This window comes from Octopus bimaculoides, chromosome 1, assembly GCF_046866305.1.
Source record: "Octopus bimaculoides isolate indiv1 chromosome 1, ASM4686630v1, whole genome shotgun sequence".
NCBI lineage: Eukaryota > Metazoa > Mollusca > Cephalopoda > Octopoda > Octopodidae > Octopus > Octopus bimaculoides.
Genome location: NC_142928.1, coordinates 72,243,688 through 72,260,662, shown reverse-complemented (window position 1 = coordinate 72,260,662; position 16,975 = coordinate 72,243,688). Strand labels below are relative to the sequence as shown.

The 16,975-nt window shown below is 35.3% G+C and overlaps 1 protein-coding gene across 4 annotated transcripts in view; it reads right to left on the bottom strand.

Moving 5' to 3' along the window:
- LOC106879034 (ubiquitin carboxyl-terminal hydrolase 47) overlaps positions 1-16,975 on the bottom strand; it is an 88,040-nt gene that overhangs the window by 50,520 nt on the left and 20,545 nt on the right. For all 4 annotated transcript variants that reach the window (XM_089352148.1, XM_014928438.3, XM_014928439.3 and 1 more), the window contains one exon: positions 3,640-3,852. In XM_089352148.1, coding sequence (XP_089208274.1) covers positions 3,640-3,852 — 213 coding nt within the window. The remainder of the gene's footprint in view (positions 1-3,639; positions 3,853-16,975) is intronic.

The window sequence follows — 16,975 nt, the reverse complement described above, 5'->3', positions numbered from 1 at the left end:
CATTGTATTGTGCTTCTAAGTAAAGCTAATAAATATCTGCTTCAGTTTCCAGAACAACAAAAGAGTTAAATAAAAAATTTTAAAAAAACCAAGCCTCTACTCCTACTTCATAACTATATTATATGGTTAACATCAAAAAGGGCATCAATTGTCAAATCAGTTTTTCTACCCATACAAGAACATGGGGAAAATGCTATATATTTTTATATAACTTCAAAACTAATGAAAAGAATCATTTACCATATATAAATATACTGACAAAAGAGAAATATATATACGTACACACACACACACATAAATATACAGTACATACAAGGCTAATCTAGTAGTATATAGAGGAGTTAGAAGTTTTTTTTTTTAAATAAACACCATTCATTAAGCTGGAAGTAAAATAATTTTCAATGTGAGAAAAACTACCATTCATAGTTAATTGTATAAAATCATCAATACAACCAAGCTTATATTGAGATCTACCACTAATCACTAATTTAATTGGCAGGTAATTGCCTCCTTCCAGTAGTAATTAGCATTTTGGTTCTTACTTCTGTTAGCAAATTTCAAGGATAACTGTAGGTTAAAATACACAGTAACATCATAAAAAAAATCATGATACAGGAAGGCTTTGAATGTTACAACAATTAAATTAAAGTTTCTAATTTCAGAAAACTGAATTCATTAAAAATTTAATTTGGGAACATTTCTTAAAATTAGCTAATTAATATAAGCACTAAAATCTGGCAGTAGATCAACAAACGAACTTGATAATTATACTAATCCACTGCTAAAAATTAATTTGTGGTGGTTAAACATAAAGGTTATCATCTCAAACACTCTTGTAAAACCTCCAGCAAGACAGAATAGTACACATCATGGTCTGCCAAGCAGTAAATAAGTACTACTAACCTCTAAACTGAGAATACTGCAATGGCTACGTAACTACGAAACACAGCACAAAAAAAATATATATATGCAATACATTGCAAAACCATGCTATGAAGACATAGGTTGTATGTACTCATTAAACATAGACAAATGAATGTGTAATACACATGTAAGAGTTTATTACACATAAGTACAAGTTTATTATACACACACACAAACACATACACACACTTTGAATGTAAAACTAGAAACCTTTCAGAATTGGTCATTAGAAAATTCAAAAGAATGCATCAAAGAATTAGATCACAGAAAGCTGAATAACTATGCTTTAACAACTTCGGTTATAAAATTGCATGATCACAGAAATATATAACTAATACAAAATTGTCTTTAGTGATTTAATGATATGTCTATTCAGTATTTTAACAATGTTAAAATACTTTAAAAGTTTACCAACAGTTTATCAATGAAAAGAAATCCATTATTTGTTTCAAACCTCTGAATAAGCTTGGGGTGAATAATTCCAGATTAGAGAGAGGTAAGGTAAAATAAAGAACCAATAAGAATTGTCTAATTCAGAAACTTTCTTACTGAGAGTATACTGATTGTTCTTGAATCTGTTAGCCAGTAAATGAGCATGACTGCATATATGTGCACTTCTTCATCTTAAATTAACTTTGACAATAACTAAAGAATAACATTTCTATCTTCAAAATTGGTGCATTAACACGTTTGTCATTAAGCATCTGATTCTAATTGCACTCATGATTAAAAAGGTACACCAGAGTCTACCTAGTTTCAAGTCTAGTGATAAACATTTTTTTAAAAATCACGAAAAGAAAATAATAATAATAAATACACTTCGAAATTAGCAAAATAAAAATGAACCCTGCAAGCGATTTACAACAAGCATTTTTATATGATAATGATGATCGACTAAATTCATGGGGTTACTCAGTAAGGAATGAAGCGTAATTTACAACATTATCGTTTAAATCCATGTTGTTTTAAATTAATCATGCCTTCTCTTGTAGCTTTGGAATTTTGATGATGTGATTTGTTAATTTTTGAGAATGACACTGTAGGGTAGGTGTGAGAGGCAAGAACTGGTCTGTTTGAATATAAAACATGTAGAATGTTTGGGCTGGATATGGCCAGTTTAAATGTGTTAACTGGCATTTTTGAAGGTTTTATTTGGTATAGGAGAAAATCTATCAAAGCATGATGCATACATGAATCTTTAAGCTGACTATTTACATTCAAATTTTATCTTTATGACACTGTCTTCATAGCTACTGAGCATAGAGACAAGTTTTTATCAATCTATGACAACTAATCATTTGATACACACCATTTTTGTTACCCCAAATATTTCATGTCTACATACATTACCCAAGTATCATCATTTTGGCGTCCATTTTTCCTATGCTAACATGGGTTGGACAAGAATTTAAGGAAGCAGATTTTCAATGACCAAATGCTCTTCTTGTTGCCAACCCTCACTTGTTTACCCACAACCAGACATGTCTCAGAAGATTGGGAACAAAGAACACTGCTTGCACGACAGTGACACAACTGTCATGCAATGTTAAGGCAAAGAGACAGTCTCACACACACACACACATGTGACCAGCTTCTTTTTCAGTTTCTGTCTACCAAATCCACTCACAAGGCTTTGATTGACCTGGGGCTATAGTAGAAGACACTTGGCCAAGGTGCCACATACTGAGGCTGAACCTGAAACCATGTGTTTAGGAAGCAAACTTCTCACCACACAGCCACCCCTGTGCCTAAAGTTATGCATACACCTATCCTTCTTAGATTATTTAATTCGACCAATTTAAAACCTAAAAGCATAAAACATTTTTTTTTTTCTAATTTAGTATCTCTATCACACAACCATGAAACTTGATAAGTATACATTTAATATTTGCCTGTGTACTATAACATACAAAAGTTGCTTGAAATAAAGTAAATTTCACTAACAATGTAACATACTGATTAATGTTTATTAACAGGAACAGGTAATGCTGAGCTCAATAAGATTTGAACTCAGAATGCTGGTAAGATAAAAGTATATACTGTATTCCATCAAGACGTTTGTTGGCTTATCCACTACTGCCTTGAATATTGCTGAACAGTCTGTGAGGAAAACTCAACAAAATAGTAGACTATACCACACTACAATGGCTGCAGGACTATGATGCTGGACCACTAACTACAAATTCCAGAGTTCAGACATTACTACATGTAAAATATAACTATATGTAACCATTGTGTTGTTTCTTTGCATGCATCTCAATTTTCTTCAGCATCAGATTGCTCAGGGTTGAATAAGTAATGGCAGGAAAAGCAGCAAAATGCAAAAATAATTCATACAACAATATACAATGGCCTAAAGTTACTACTAAACAATAGAAAAACAATTTTTTTTTTAAATCATTATTAACATTAACCCTTTAGCATTCAGATTTCTCTGTCAAGTCTAATGTTTTATTTATTCATACTTTTGAATTAAGCATGTATTATATTATAACTTCAAGACTTCAATGATGTGTTTGTTTATTCTTACATTGACACTGTAGGATGGGTGTGAGAGGCAGGATCAGGCCAGCTTAAACATAAAACCAAATATTTTGGCCAGATATGGCTGGTTTAAATGCTAAAAGGTTAAATTTTTAAATATTTTACAAGAATTCATTTCTTGAAAAATACAAGGGGAAAATGAACATGAGATAAAAGGAAAAAGAACAATACCTTTACATCGTAATACCCAGATACTGATGGTTTTTCATAATTCATAGATATAGTATTGGCATTGTAGCCACAAGTATCTGCTACCTCTTGGATCATATCTGCTACCTTTTTAGAAGCTGGCAGGTAAAATTTGCGTTTCTTCCTTGGATTCTTCTTATCTACCAAATCTCTAATGATGCACACTATTGTATTATTGGTAGCCATACACACATCCTATAAAAAACAATGAACATTTTGTTTTAAGTGGCAACGAAATTAGAAATAATGATGAAATATAACATTTGTGAATTTAAAAACAAAATCATGAATACAAATAATGAATAAATATTTCAGCATAAATTCGGCACTTTTAGAGAAAAGAGCAAATTGATTACATGAACCCCAGTATTCATCTGATGCAATTTTATTGACAACAAAAGGATGAAAGGCAAAGTCAACCTCAAAAAAATTTGGATACAGAATTCAGTCAAAAAGAAATACTGCTAAGCTTTCTGACCAACACACAAATGATTGTCAGCTTGCCACCTTCATCATCATCATCATCATCATCATCGTTTAACGTCCGCTTTCCATGCTAGCATGGGTTGGACGATTTGACTGAGGACTGGTGAAACCGGATGGCAACACCAGGCTCCAGTCTGATTTGGCAGAGTTTCTACAGCTGGATGCCCTTCCTAACGCCAACCACTCAGAGAGTGTATAAATAATGAATATTTTAAATTGATTGAAAGCTTTTTAATAGAAATAAGTGAGTAAATGATATTCACAGTGAGATATTAAAGGCATTTATCACTATAGAGAACTATGATTGAAATAAGCATAAATCCTAAACCATTAATGCTAATGTTTTCTGAAACTTAACCCATACTTTCTTCTCATTGAAATATTACAACTGAATAAAATTTGTATTAACAGAGATAGGTGCAGCTGATCATGGCAAGATTTGAACTTAGAACATTGAGAGGGATAACTAAATACAGAAAGGCAATTTAATTTAGCATTTTGATCCAATGAGTCAAACTAGACTGATGCAATGAATGTTTCAATTTAAACATTTATAGGTCAATGTCTCATCCTAACACCAGACACTCTCAGAGTGGTTGGAGTTAGGAAGGGCCTCCAACTATGGAAACCATGCCAAATCAGACTGGAGTCTGGTGTAGCCTTCCAGTTTGCCAGCCCTGGTCAAACCATCCAACCCATGCCACCATGGATAACAAATGTTAAATGATGATGATGAAAGAGCATGAGCTAGGTGAGTGTGAAAAAAGTAGCAATCCTGAGGAATAAGGACTGATTAAAGTGTTTAATGTGAGGATCAGAGACATGAAACAGAGTAAAGGATATGGGGAGGAAAAGAGATGCATAGGTTGGGTGGACCTAAGTGAAGAGGGCATGCAAAAAGCTAGTTCAGAAAAGTTAAGGTCAATGAAGATGCAAAAAGAAAGAACTCCAAAGCTGAGATCTCAATAGTTGAAATGTGATGTTAAGTGAATTATTGCCAATCAGTTGAATTATATATCCTAGGCAACATCTAAAGGAAAATGAGTATGTGAAGATGAGACTGGGATCATGCACAAAGGAGAACTTTTGTTGAGAGTGTGGTACTGAGTCAGAAACAAAGACAGCAAATGTGGAGTGTTTTTCTCAACGGAGGTACTACTAACAGCCAAGAAATGATGGATAGGAAGATTCCACAAAAGCTGGTGAAGACACTCTTGGCAAGAGATGAGAAGATACTGGTATTTAGGATCCAGGAAAGCTTACAAACTACACAATAATCTTTTGCTCTTCTGATGGCAATTTTGCATCAGTTACAGTGGTTGGTGACCTCTAGAGTTTGTAAGCAGTTTTGTACTCACACTGCCACAAGTAAATCACTTCTGGGGTTTGAGGGTTTATAGGCTTTGCTTGTGTGAAGGATGTGAAAGAACATGTCAAGGGGATGATTTCAGTCACTCAGAAGGGTAGCAATCAAACACATTTACTGCCAGTAGTTGGCATGGAAATGGCAAGGCTATCTAGCTCAGAAAATGAAAGCGTTGTTGGGTAAAAGGGTGTACAGACACTGTTGCTTTGATTAGGCAGTGATCAGACATTCCAATTGATGCAGACATTGTCATGGCTGTGTAAAGGTTGGGTTTCCATTTGAGAAACAGATCAAAAGATGCTTGGTGTGTCTCTCAGAGGTACAAGAAGGAATTGGAGCAGGCAAAAGATGACAAATGATTTGCTCCCTATGCCAGCAATGTTGCAATGGAAGACGTGTGAAAGCCATGAGCTGTGTATACCGAGTCACTAAGAATGATGATTTCAGATTGAGGTAAGATGCAACAAGAAGTGAGATAGTCAAAGAGGTGATGTTGAGTTTTGAGAATGATAGAAATAACAGATAAATTTAGAATAGAAAAGAAAGGCTGAACTAGAGTAACTGGAAATCATTGCTGCTGAAATCAAGTTGAGAAAGGTAGGTTGTTGGGGAAAGTGAATTCTATCTACATGCAGACATGACTTTTTCAAGCAAATTTAGAGTAGAGTGTAGCCTGAACAGCAGAGTTGGAGTAGAGATTTATGTTAGAGAAAAACAGAATGAGTGGTTTGTGTATTTAGTAAGTGGGGGGAGGGGAATCTAGGTTACCTTAAGCTCCCTAGAGGTTAACAAGGAAGAATCTTCCAGGAGATTTGTTTTCATTCCTGATACATTTCAACTTCATTTTCTAAGAGAACACAATTCATGCTGCTGTAAATCATCACTTCACTCCTTTTAGGTAGCCTAGATGGAATGCAGGAAAGCCCTTTGAAAGCCTGTACTTATTGAGAGCACTAGTTGCAAGCTTGAGAAGAGGGTACAGATTTATACACCAGCTGATTGAGAATTCTCCCAAGATATTACACAAGGGCTTCGATTTGTGATATCTAGCAGTAGGCCTTTACTCAGAAACTTTTTCCACCTGTAACCCCTGATAAACCGTAGCAATACACAAAAGAATGGCAGCCGAATATTATCAAACTAAGAAATCTGTTCTAAATGCTTACAGCATAGAAAAGTATGCTAGATACCCAAGGTCAATAGTATGGTGTTAAACCAAGTAGTTTAATAGGCATATCACCCATAAAATTAAGAAAAAAAGGTTAAAAACAAACATTTATGCTTTGTTATTATTAGATAGGAGCAAAATAAATAAATATATAATGAAACAGTTTAAGCACAAGATTTGGAAAACATAAAAGAAAGCTGCTAATAGTTGCTCCAAATCAACATTTAGAACAGACATCTAAGGAACTGGCAAATGTCAACTTCATGAAGAGAAATTGGTGAATATGAGACATTCAATCAATAGTTGCAAAATGTTAAACCCAGGAAAATTACAAAAGCCATCATAAAACTGCTCCAAATGGAATCTATATATGAATCTATATAAGAAAATGGAATCTATATAAGAAAATGGAATCTATATAAGAAAATAGACAAGCAAAAATATATTCCTTCAACAACCAAATTGATTCAGTCTTAAAACACAAAAAACTTAATATTGTGTTTGTCAGCAAAAATTTTTTTTAAATACTTCAAAATTAAGTTTGCTATTTCTGCAGGCTAAAATACAGCCTATTGTGAATATAAAGAAACCTATACGACAGACTAGCAGCATCAAATACATAGAGATGGTACACCTAAATGATAAAATTATTTTATCAACCTCACTCAGATGTATGAAAAGTAAAATCAACATCTAGAAAGATTTAAAGTCAAAATATACACTGATAAAACATTAAGGTTAATACTAGTGTCCAGTGTAGAAGACACCTAATAGACATGTCGTATTTCTAAATATTGGCTTACTTTTAATTAAGCAGAGATAGGAACAATAAGAGTCACTCACAAATTTCAGGCTTTGTACCTCTATGAGAAACACTTATTATTGTAGTCAGATAAGCAGAAACGGTATATTTTGAAGCTTTTTTTTTTTTTAATGGGTGGTATGGTTAACAAGCATTTTGACTTAACTCCTATAGTGTTGACCTTGGATGTCTTTAGTAGAGTTCATGCTTTCTACAAACATGTGGAATGAACCATTAGTTGAATGATAACTTTTACATGCTGCACTTTCTCTTGCATAGTGCTACAGTTAGTCAGAAGGCCCACAGCGGGAGAAATCTTGGGTTTGTGGCAAACATTTTAGGAAGCTACCCTGTCGGCTAATGCATAATTCCATTTTCTTTTCTAATCCAATTTAAAACTGATGTCACAGCAAACACAGAATTTCAAGAGGCCTGTGATTTTCAGTAGAGCTACTTACGGACATAACACTAACAGTTTACAGTTACTCAAGAATACGTTTTCCCTTTACAACAAAAACAAAATTTGACATGTGCCTAATAAAGAATTTATATGTGAGTTAGATTTGATATTCACATTCTTAAATCTACATCTAAAAGTGCATGATTTTAATATGCTTCAATCAAAACAAAAAAAAAACTAGGTATGCTGTGCTTGAGAAGACCTGGCAAGCCAAGTGAGATCGTAGTCGTGGCCGATGTCAGTGTCACATAACTAGCCCCTTCACTTGTCAGACAAAAGGCCATGCTTGTGAAGACTTGTTGAACTGAGTGAAATTGTAGTTGTAGCCGATGCCAGTGCCACCTCACTGGCACCCAGTCCAGTGGGACATAAGAAGCATCATTCAAGTGAGGTCAATGCTAGTACTGCCTGACTGGTACTCATGCTGGTGGCACATAAACAGCACCATTCGAGCGTGGCCAGTGCCAATGTCAGTGCTCCCGTACTGGTGGCATCTAAGAAGCACCCACTACACTCTCAGAGTGGTTGGCATTAGGAAGGGCATCTAGCAGTAGAAATCTTGCCAAATCAGATTAGAGCCTGGTGCAGCCTCCCAGCTTGCCGGTTCTCAGTCAAGCCATCCAACCCATGCCAGCATGGAAAGTGGACATTAAACGACGATGAATGTGATGAATCTTAATATTCATAATCAGGCTCTGTTAAGTTAGACATACTCTGAATTGAGAAGCTAAAATCCCTTTCCCAGTCATGTTTTCCAACCAATCCATTAAGCCCAAAATATTAGAGGTACCAAGAATTACACACAAAACCATACAAAAATACCCAATATAGATTCTCATTTAATATAAATTAGCAAAGTAATGAATCCCTCCAAATTAAAATTCTATAAACATTTTCAAATCTTTGCCCTTGAAGCTGCATCTTTGTAAAAAAAAATTAGAAACACTATTTTTGGTGATAACATCGACTTCTAATATGCCAATATAATACAGTATATCAAGCTTATTATATGTCATTAATGAAACAGGTTAAATTTTTATAATTCTAAAGCTCCCATTGAACAAACCAATAGCATACAAGTAGTAAGTAAAACAACTAGGTATAATACGCACATCAAGTACACTTGATATAATGTTTATCAACCTTGTTAGGTTATCACTGATGTTAGGTTGTTTAACCTTGAAGATGGGGTGCAGTCTGGTATGCTGCATTTTCTCCACTATTCAGTCTGTTTCTCTATGACTGCAGGATCTGGTAGTGGCCAGAGCAGAGGCAGTCATAGTCAATTCAGTTGGAATGCAACAGTTGCCAGCACTTATCTCCAGTAGTGTACATGCCAGCACATTGTTTGGAGATAATAATGTTATAGATGCTGTTGCTATTTGTTGTATGCAAAGGCAGAATGTTCTTCAGATGATGGTGTAGTAGTGAATATTCTGGAGTGATAATACACACAGTGCAGATGCCATGCATGCTGGATCTTGCTGAATTAACAAACTATAACCATTGCATATCCACATGATGGGAGCAGCTTTTTTGGAAGGTCCCTAAACTGACATATACCATCTTAAAAATGAGCAACATATTCAGAGGTAAACTTACAGATTGTCATAAGAAAATATATGAACCTGGCTGGAATGTTGGAATCAGAAATGGAAAGGGAAAATATCATGATATTGAATAAAAGTAAAGATGAATGGCAAAAAACGATACTAAAGCATACTAAAAACTTAATTAGAACTTGGACATGATAGATATTAAATGATGAAGACAAACTGACACTGTTACCAATGTTGCTAGACTACTGCAGAGAAATAATGGAATGAAGGATATAGTCAATACTGAGAGAAACAAATGCAAACAAAGCAGCACCAAGTATTTAGATGTGTCAAATACTCAAATGACGGAGCATACATTTGACTGAATTTGCATATATTACTTTATACATATTTACTTAGGAAATGTATCAGTGCTGCAATGACCAAACAGATACAATGCTGAACAAGACACTTGTATATCCAGTTATATTTTAATGTTCAGTCACATAGCATCAAACTAATTGATGAATATGAATGCCATCCTGATAAAAAGCACAGATAAAGCTCAAGTTTAATAATTACTTAAATAAGTTGTGAGAATAACCACCAGCATTCAGAGATTCATAACTGAGAACTTTAAATTGATATTTCTTACACAACAATGTAAATAATTTGCAATTTTAATTTACTTAATAAAATGCACAGAATTTATAATACATTTTGCAAAGTGTTGAACTAATCAAGGTTGTGAAATATACCATGCAATTTTGATGAACAAAAAATTCTAACATGAACATCATAGATTTTTAACTGATATTTATGTTATTTGTGATATGAAGTGGACTTAAAATATTTCCTCTTTCACTTAACCCTTTAGTATTCAGACTAGTCTGTCAAATGTAACACTTATTTATCAATATTGCTTTGAATTAATCAAGCATTATCTCGTAGCTTTGAGATTTTGATGATGTGATTGTTTATTTTTAGAAAAACATTCTAGGGCATTTTTAAGAGGTCAGATCTGGCTGGTTTCAGCACAAAGCTATAAGAATATTTGGGCCAGATGTGGCCGGTTTAAATACTAATTGGTTAAAGAAATAGTTTTCTATTGTAAATAATAGTTTTCTATTGTAAATAATATAGTTCTACCTCATAGAACCTGGTACAACTGCATTTACTTAGGTTTAATTTTACAAACGTAGAAACTAATTCTCATGAAAGAAAAACAAATGAAATTTCATATTCCCTTTTATATCCAAATGTACAATACTCAGGAAGTTGAAAAGTTGTAAAATTAACTTTTCAGCTACAAAACCTAAACTTTAACCCTTTAGCATTTAAACCGGTCATATCCAACCCAAATATGCTATCTGTTTTATCTTCTGGCTGGCCAGGTCTAGCCTATCCACATCTACCCTTCTATGCTATTATAAAATTTACAATTACATCATCTTATGATGATGTAATTGTAAATTTCAAAGCTACAAAATAATGCATGATTAATCAAAAACAATGTGAATGAAAAAGCATCAAATTTGACAGAACAATCTGAATGTTAAGTGGTTAAACAAGATCAAGTAAAAATGAAGCTGTTATGGAATGAAAATCTCAAGACAAAATGACTTAACTAATTTCATTGCAAAGGTATACTAAATAAAGTGGAAAAATTAGTTTATTTCATTCATTTATTATTGAACACTTGTATCTGCTGGAGAATTATGTTCTGCTGGACGTTGCCCAACTTAGCTGAATAATAGGTTCCACCAACTTACAGAACCACAAAGTGACTTTATTGAACTGCCTACAGCAGCAGTTGTACATAAAAAATATTTCAACAATACGATCACGTGTTAGCCTTTGACAATCTTCATCACTAATTTGGAATTTTGTAGCCTTCTAAGACAAACTATGATAATGAACAATTCAAAAATGCAACTCTCTTGAATCTTAGTTACTTCCAAATTATCAAAATAATTTTTGCTCACAACATATAGCTTCATTTCCTTAACTAAAAGGTTAAATTTGTTAAAATATCCAATGAATTTACTTCAGAAAAATAAACAAGTTAAATACATATTAAAAACAAAAACAAACATTTCTAAACTCTACCCAAGCCTACACTGAAAAGTTTACAAGTTAAATCACATAAGACCTAATAGAAATGTTTTCTGTCAAGACTGTCACATCTGTAGCAGCTATGTCCCCTTATGCAGATATTTGCATTCAGTGACAATGTATAGTCAACATAATAACAGTCCCAGTCACACACATCATTAATGAATTAAATTTAATGCATTATTTTGTCATTTACAATCAAACAGATTTTCAAAAAAGAAATAGTGGGGGTTTTTTTTTTTTGTTTTGTTTTGGTTTTTTTTGCCAATCTTCAAAGTTATAAATTAAAACTCGCTGAAATTAAATGTATCAAAAAAAAAAAAACTTTTTCAGGGTTAGCTTTTACAATAAATTTTTCAAATATAACCCTTTAGCATTCATATTATTCTATCAAATATAATACTTATTCGTCCATATTGTTTTAAGCTAATCATGCATTATTTCGTAGCTTCAAGATTTCGATGATGTTATCACCTATTTTTAGAATGACATTATAGGTTGGTGTGAGATACCAAATCTGGGCAGTTTTAACATAAAACAGGTAGATTATTTGGGCCAGATATGGCTAGTTTAAACACTAAAGGGATAATAACTGAAATGGGAACTATTTTTCAAATATATTTACTTCTGCTGACATATTTTAGCAATATTAAATATTTAAAGATTAGTATATTAAAGCTTCTGAAATTAGGTGAAATTAATAAAAAAAATCCAAGAGTTCACACTTCAAGCACAACGCTACCTAACATCTTTAGATGAAGAAAGTAATAAAATAAGAAAATTAATATTTTATATATGACAAACCAGCTGTAACATTACAGTTAGTAGTAATTATTTTAATGTAACCGCAAGGAGAACAGTTGCCCATAAACAAAAAAAATGAAAATGAACAGATAGAAGTAACTATAAATGGTATCCAGGAACCAATTCTAAATCAACCAAATGTAACGGGGGAAAATACTAAAATGAGGAGTTTAATCTTTCTGTTACCACGTTTCTGCCAAGTTAATTTTGAAAATAATAAAGAATTTAGTAAAATAATTGTCTTTAATAAGCTGGTGTCAGGAACATAAATTAGACATAAATTAACATGCAATTTTGATGGAAGGTTTTAATTTATGCCACTTTAAAACAGAAAGTTTTAAACTAACCATTGTCATATAACAGAATGGTCATTATTGTTCCAAAATAAGGAAAAAAGAAAAAACATTATCAAATCCTTCCAAGTCAATAACTTATCTTGACAAAGAACATTTATTCACTATAACAATATCGATTTCTAATACAAGCAAAATGCTACAAATTGACATGTTAGAGAAGATTTCATTGATTACATCAATCTTAGTAAATTACTGATACTTCTTTCATCAACCTCAGCAGGACGAAAAACTAAAATGAACTTGATGAGATTTATAATCATAGAGGTGTAGCTAAAAGCTGCATTGCATTTTTGCTTGCTAGTCTAAGTCTGCTAATCCACCACTCTTACTATAGCATTATTACAATTTATTTTACTGTGGTAATATTACTACTGACTATTACAAGGTGGTGAGCTGGCAGAATCACTAGCATGCCAAGCAAAATGCTTAGTGGCATTTCCTCTGCCTTCACATTCTGAGTTCAAATTCTGATGAGGTCAATTTTGCCTTTCATCCCTTCAGTGCTAATAAAATAATTGACTTACTCCCCTCCTATAATTGCTGGCCTTGTGCCAAAATTTGAAACTAATTTTACTAACACAGACACTATAACTGGTGCACCTAGTAATTTACATCTAACTATTTATACACTATAACCACTTTAATACTAATTAGAAGTTGCCAAGGTTAACTTTGCCCTTCATCCTTTCGGGGTAGATAAAACAAGTACTGGGGCCGATGTAATCAACTTACTCCCTCCCACCCACCAAATTTGCCAATATTTTAAACCAATATTAATTTCAGTATTATAAAAGTATTGAAGACAGCCACACAAAAAAATAATAAAGCACCAATATTTATATATATTGACTCTTACGATCTGTAATACTAACTTCAGGAAACCTGCCAGTCACCTGTTCACCTACCAGTCTGGTGGGTAAACTAGTCAGATTGGTTACATTCTCACCAGGAAACAAGAAGGATGGTTACTTATAAATGCCAAAACTTTCCCAGGTGAAGAATGCACCCCACAACATAAGTTAGTAGTTAGCAACTTCAGGATCAGGGCTAAATGGCTTCCTGGAAGATGACAAGTGTGGAAAAGAAGGGTCTGGAAGCTTAAGGATCATCTGAATGGAAAGGGATTTAGAGACATATTACTTGAAGTTTTGACGAAAAAGAGGATATCATCATCATTATCATCGTCATTTAACGTCCACTTTCCATGCTGATATGGGTTGGACGGTTTGACTGTGGGCTGGCAAGCCAGAAGGCTGCAACAGGCTCCAAACTGATCTGGCAAATTTCCTACAGCTGGATGCCCTTCCTAACACCAACCACTCCAAGAGTGTAGTGGATGCTTTTTACATGCCACTGGCACTAGGGCCATTAAGGCAGTACTGGCATTGACCACACTTGAATGGTGATTTTTATGTGCTACCAGCACGGGAGCCAGTCAGGCGGAGCTGGTATCGACCACGCTCAAATGGTGCTTTTTACATGCCACAGGCAGGGGACCAATCAGGTGGCACTGGCATCAACAACGCTTGAATGATGCTTTTTACATACCACTAGTGTGGGAGATAAGCAGGCAGTACTGTCATCAGTTACAACAGGCTCAACAGGTCTTCGCAAGCGCAGTTTATGGCCCAATGATTGACAGGTACTCTTAAATGGGCTGGTTATGCTGCACTGGCATATGCAATGGTTACAGTCTCACTTGGCTTGCATATCTCCAAAGGTCTCAGTCACTTGTCATCGCCTCCATGAGGCCCAACGTTCGAAGGTCGTGCTTCACCACCTCATCCCAGGTCTTCCTGGGTCTATCTCTTCCACAGGTTCCCTCTACTACTAGGGTGACACTTTTTCACACAGCTGTCCTCATCCATACACAACACATGACCATACCAGTGCAGTCGTCTCTTGCACACCACATCTGATGCTTCTCACGTCCAACTTTTCTGTCAGGGCACTTACACACTGTCGTGTATGCACACTGACATTACACATCCAGCGGAGCATACTGGCTTCATTCCTTGCAAGCTTACGCATGTCCTCAGCAGTCACGGCTCATGTTTCACTGCCATGTAGCATGTCTGTTAGCAAACATGCATGATACAGTCTACTCTGAGTGAGAGGCCCTTTGTCACCAGCAGAGTTAGGAGCTCTCTGAACTTTGTCTAGGTGATTCTTATTTTAGCAGCTACACTCTCAAAGCATCCAACATCACTATTGACTTGGTCATGTAGGTAATGGAAGCTATCAACTACTTCTAGTTTTTCCCCCTGGCATATTACAGAAGCTGTTTTCTGCACATTTTCAGTGTTTATTACCCCTGAGCATTTGCCACGCATAAAATCTATCTTCCCAGTTAACCTTCCTCTTATGTGTCCATAGCTTACACCAGGTACATTTTATGGAGTTTCTACTTACACCTTTGCAGCAGATCAAGCAAGGCCATCTACCTGAAGGGATTTGTGATTTGTCTGCCTTCCTACTTATTAAAACTTTGGTTTTTGCTCGATTCACTCTAAGGCCAGTGAAAAGCACCACTGATGCTATATTTCTGGTAAGACAGCTGCAGGAGACATTTCTAGCCAAAGATAAACCCCTGTACTTGGCTTTTGACAAAGAGAAAGCCTTTGACAGGGACCCTGATCCCTTATCTGGTGGCCAATGTGGAAACTAGCGATAGACGAGTAGTTGGTGAGAGATGTACAAGCCACATACAGAGTTGCTGTCAGTAAGGTGAGGGTTGGCAATGAGTATAGCAAAGAATTCAGGGTAGAAGTAGGGGGTTCACCAAGGATCAGTCCTCAGCCCCTCTTGTTCATCATGAGAGAAAAGTTGGACATAAGAAGCATCAGATGTGGTATGCAGGAGAGACGACTGTGCTTGTACGATCATGTGATGCACATGGATGAGGACAACTGTGTGAAGAAGCGTCACACACTAACAGTGAATGGAACCTGTGGAAGAGGTAAACCCAGGAAAACATGGGATGAGGTGGTGAAGCACAGCCTTCAAACACTGGGTTCACAGAGGCAATGATACACAACAGAAACCTCTGGAGATATGCCATGCTTGAGAAGACCTGGCATGCCAAAGTGAGATCATAGCCATAGCCGATGCCAGTGTTGCATAACTGGCCTGTTTAAAAGAACTCTTCAATCGTTGGCCAACAGGTCATGCTTGTGAAGACCTGTTGAACCGAATGAAACTGTAGTTGTGGCCAATGCCAGTGCCGCCTGACTGGCACCTGTGCCACTGGAACGTAAAAAGCACCATTTGAGTGTGGTTAATGCCAGTGCTGCCTGACTGGCTCCCATGCCGGTGGCATGTAAATAGCACCATTCGAGCTTGGCCAATGCCAGTTCCATCTGACTGGCTCCCATGCCGGTGGCATGTAAAAAGCACCCACTACACTCTCGGAGTGGGTGGCGTTAGGAAGGGCAGGCATACAAGTGTAGAAACCTTACCAAATCAGATTGGAGCCTGGTGCATCCCCCCAGCCTGCCAGTTCTCAGTCAAACTGTCTAAACCATGCCAGCATGAAAAGTGGACATTAAACAACGATGATGATGACCTAAGTTGTCCGAGTCTGCATTATTTCCCATCCTTCCCAGACCAATAATATAAAGTTTTTTCAAGCATAGGCACTACGTCTGAAATTTGGGGGAAGTGGGTACCCAACACAACTAACCTGAAAGCTTGACTTTATTTTATTAACCCTGAGAGGATGAGAGGCAAAGTTGACTTTGCCTGGATTTGAACTCAGAATATGAAGATCCAGAACAAATACCAAAAGGAGTTTTGCCCAATACTAATAATTTTGCCTATCTACAAACCATATTCCAAGAAACAATGGATCTTGTACCTTAGTATGGAAACAATATTATTATTATGCTTTTGAGTTCTGAAGAATCAGGCACTTTGTTTTTTTAAGAAACTTTTAGCCCTTTAGCATTCAAACTGGCCATATCTGGCCCAGATATTCTGTTTTATATTCAAAGCAGCCAGATATGGCCTCTTTCACCTCCCCTGTAATGTTATTCTAAGAATAAACAATAACATCATTGAAATATCGAAGTTATGAGATAATGCATGATTAATTCAAAATGAGAAATAATATGCATTACATTTGACAAGAGTAATCGGAATGTTATAGGGTTAAAAATGTTATGAATTTGCCATTTCAAACTGAACAAAGTCAATTTTGAAATCGGCATTCATAGATTGCATTG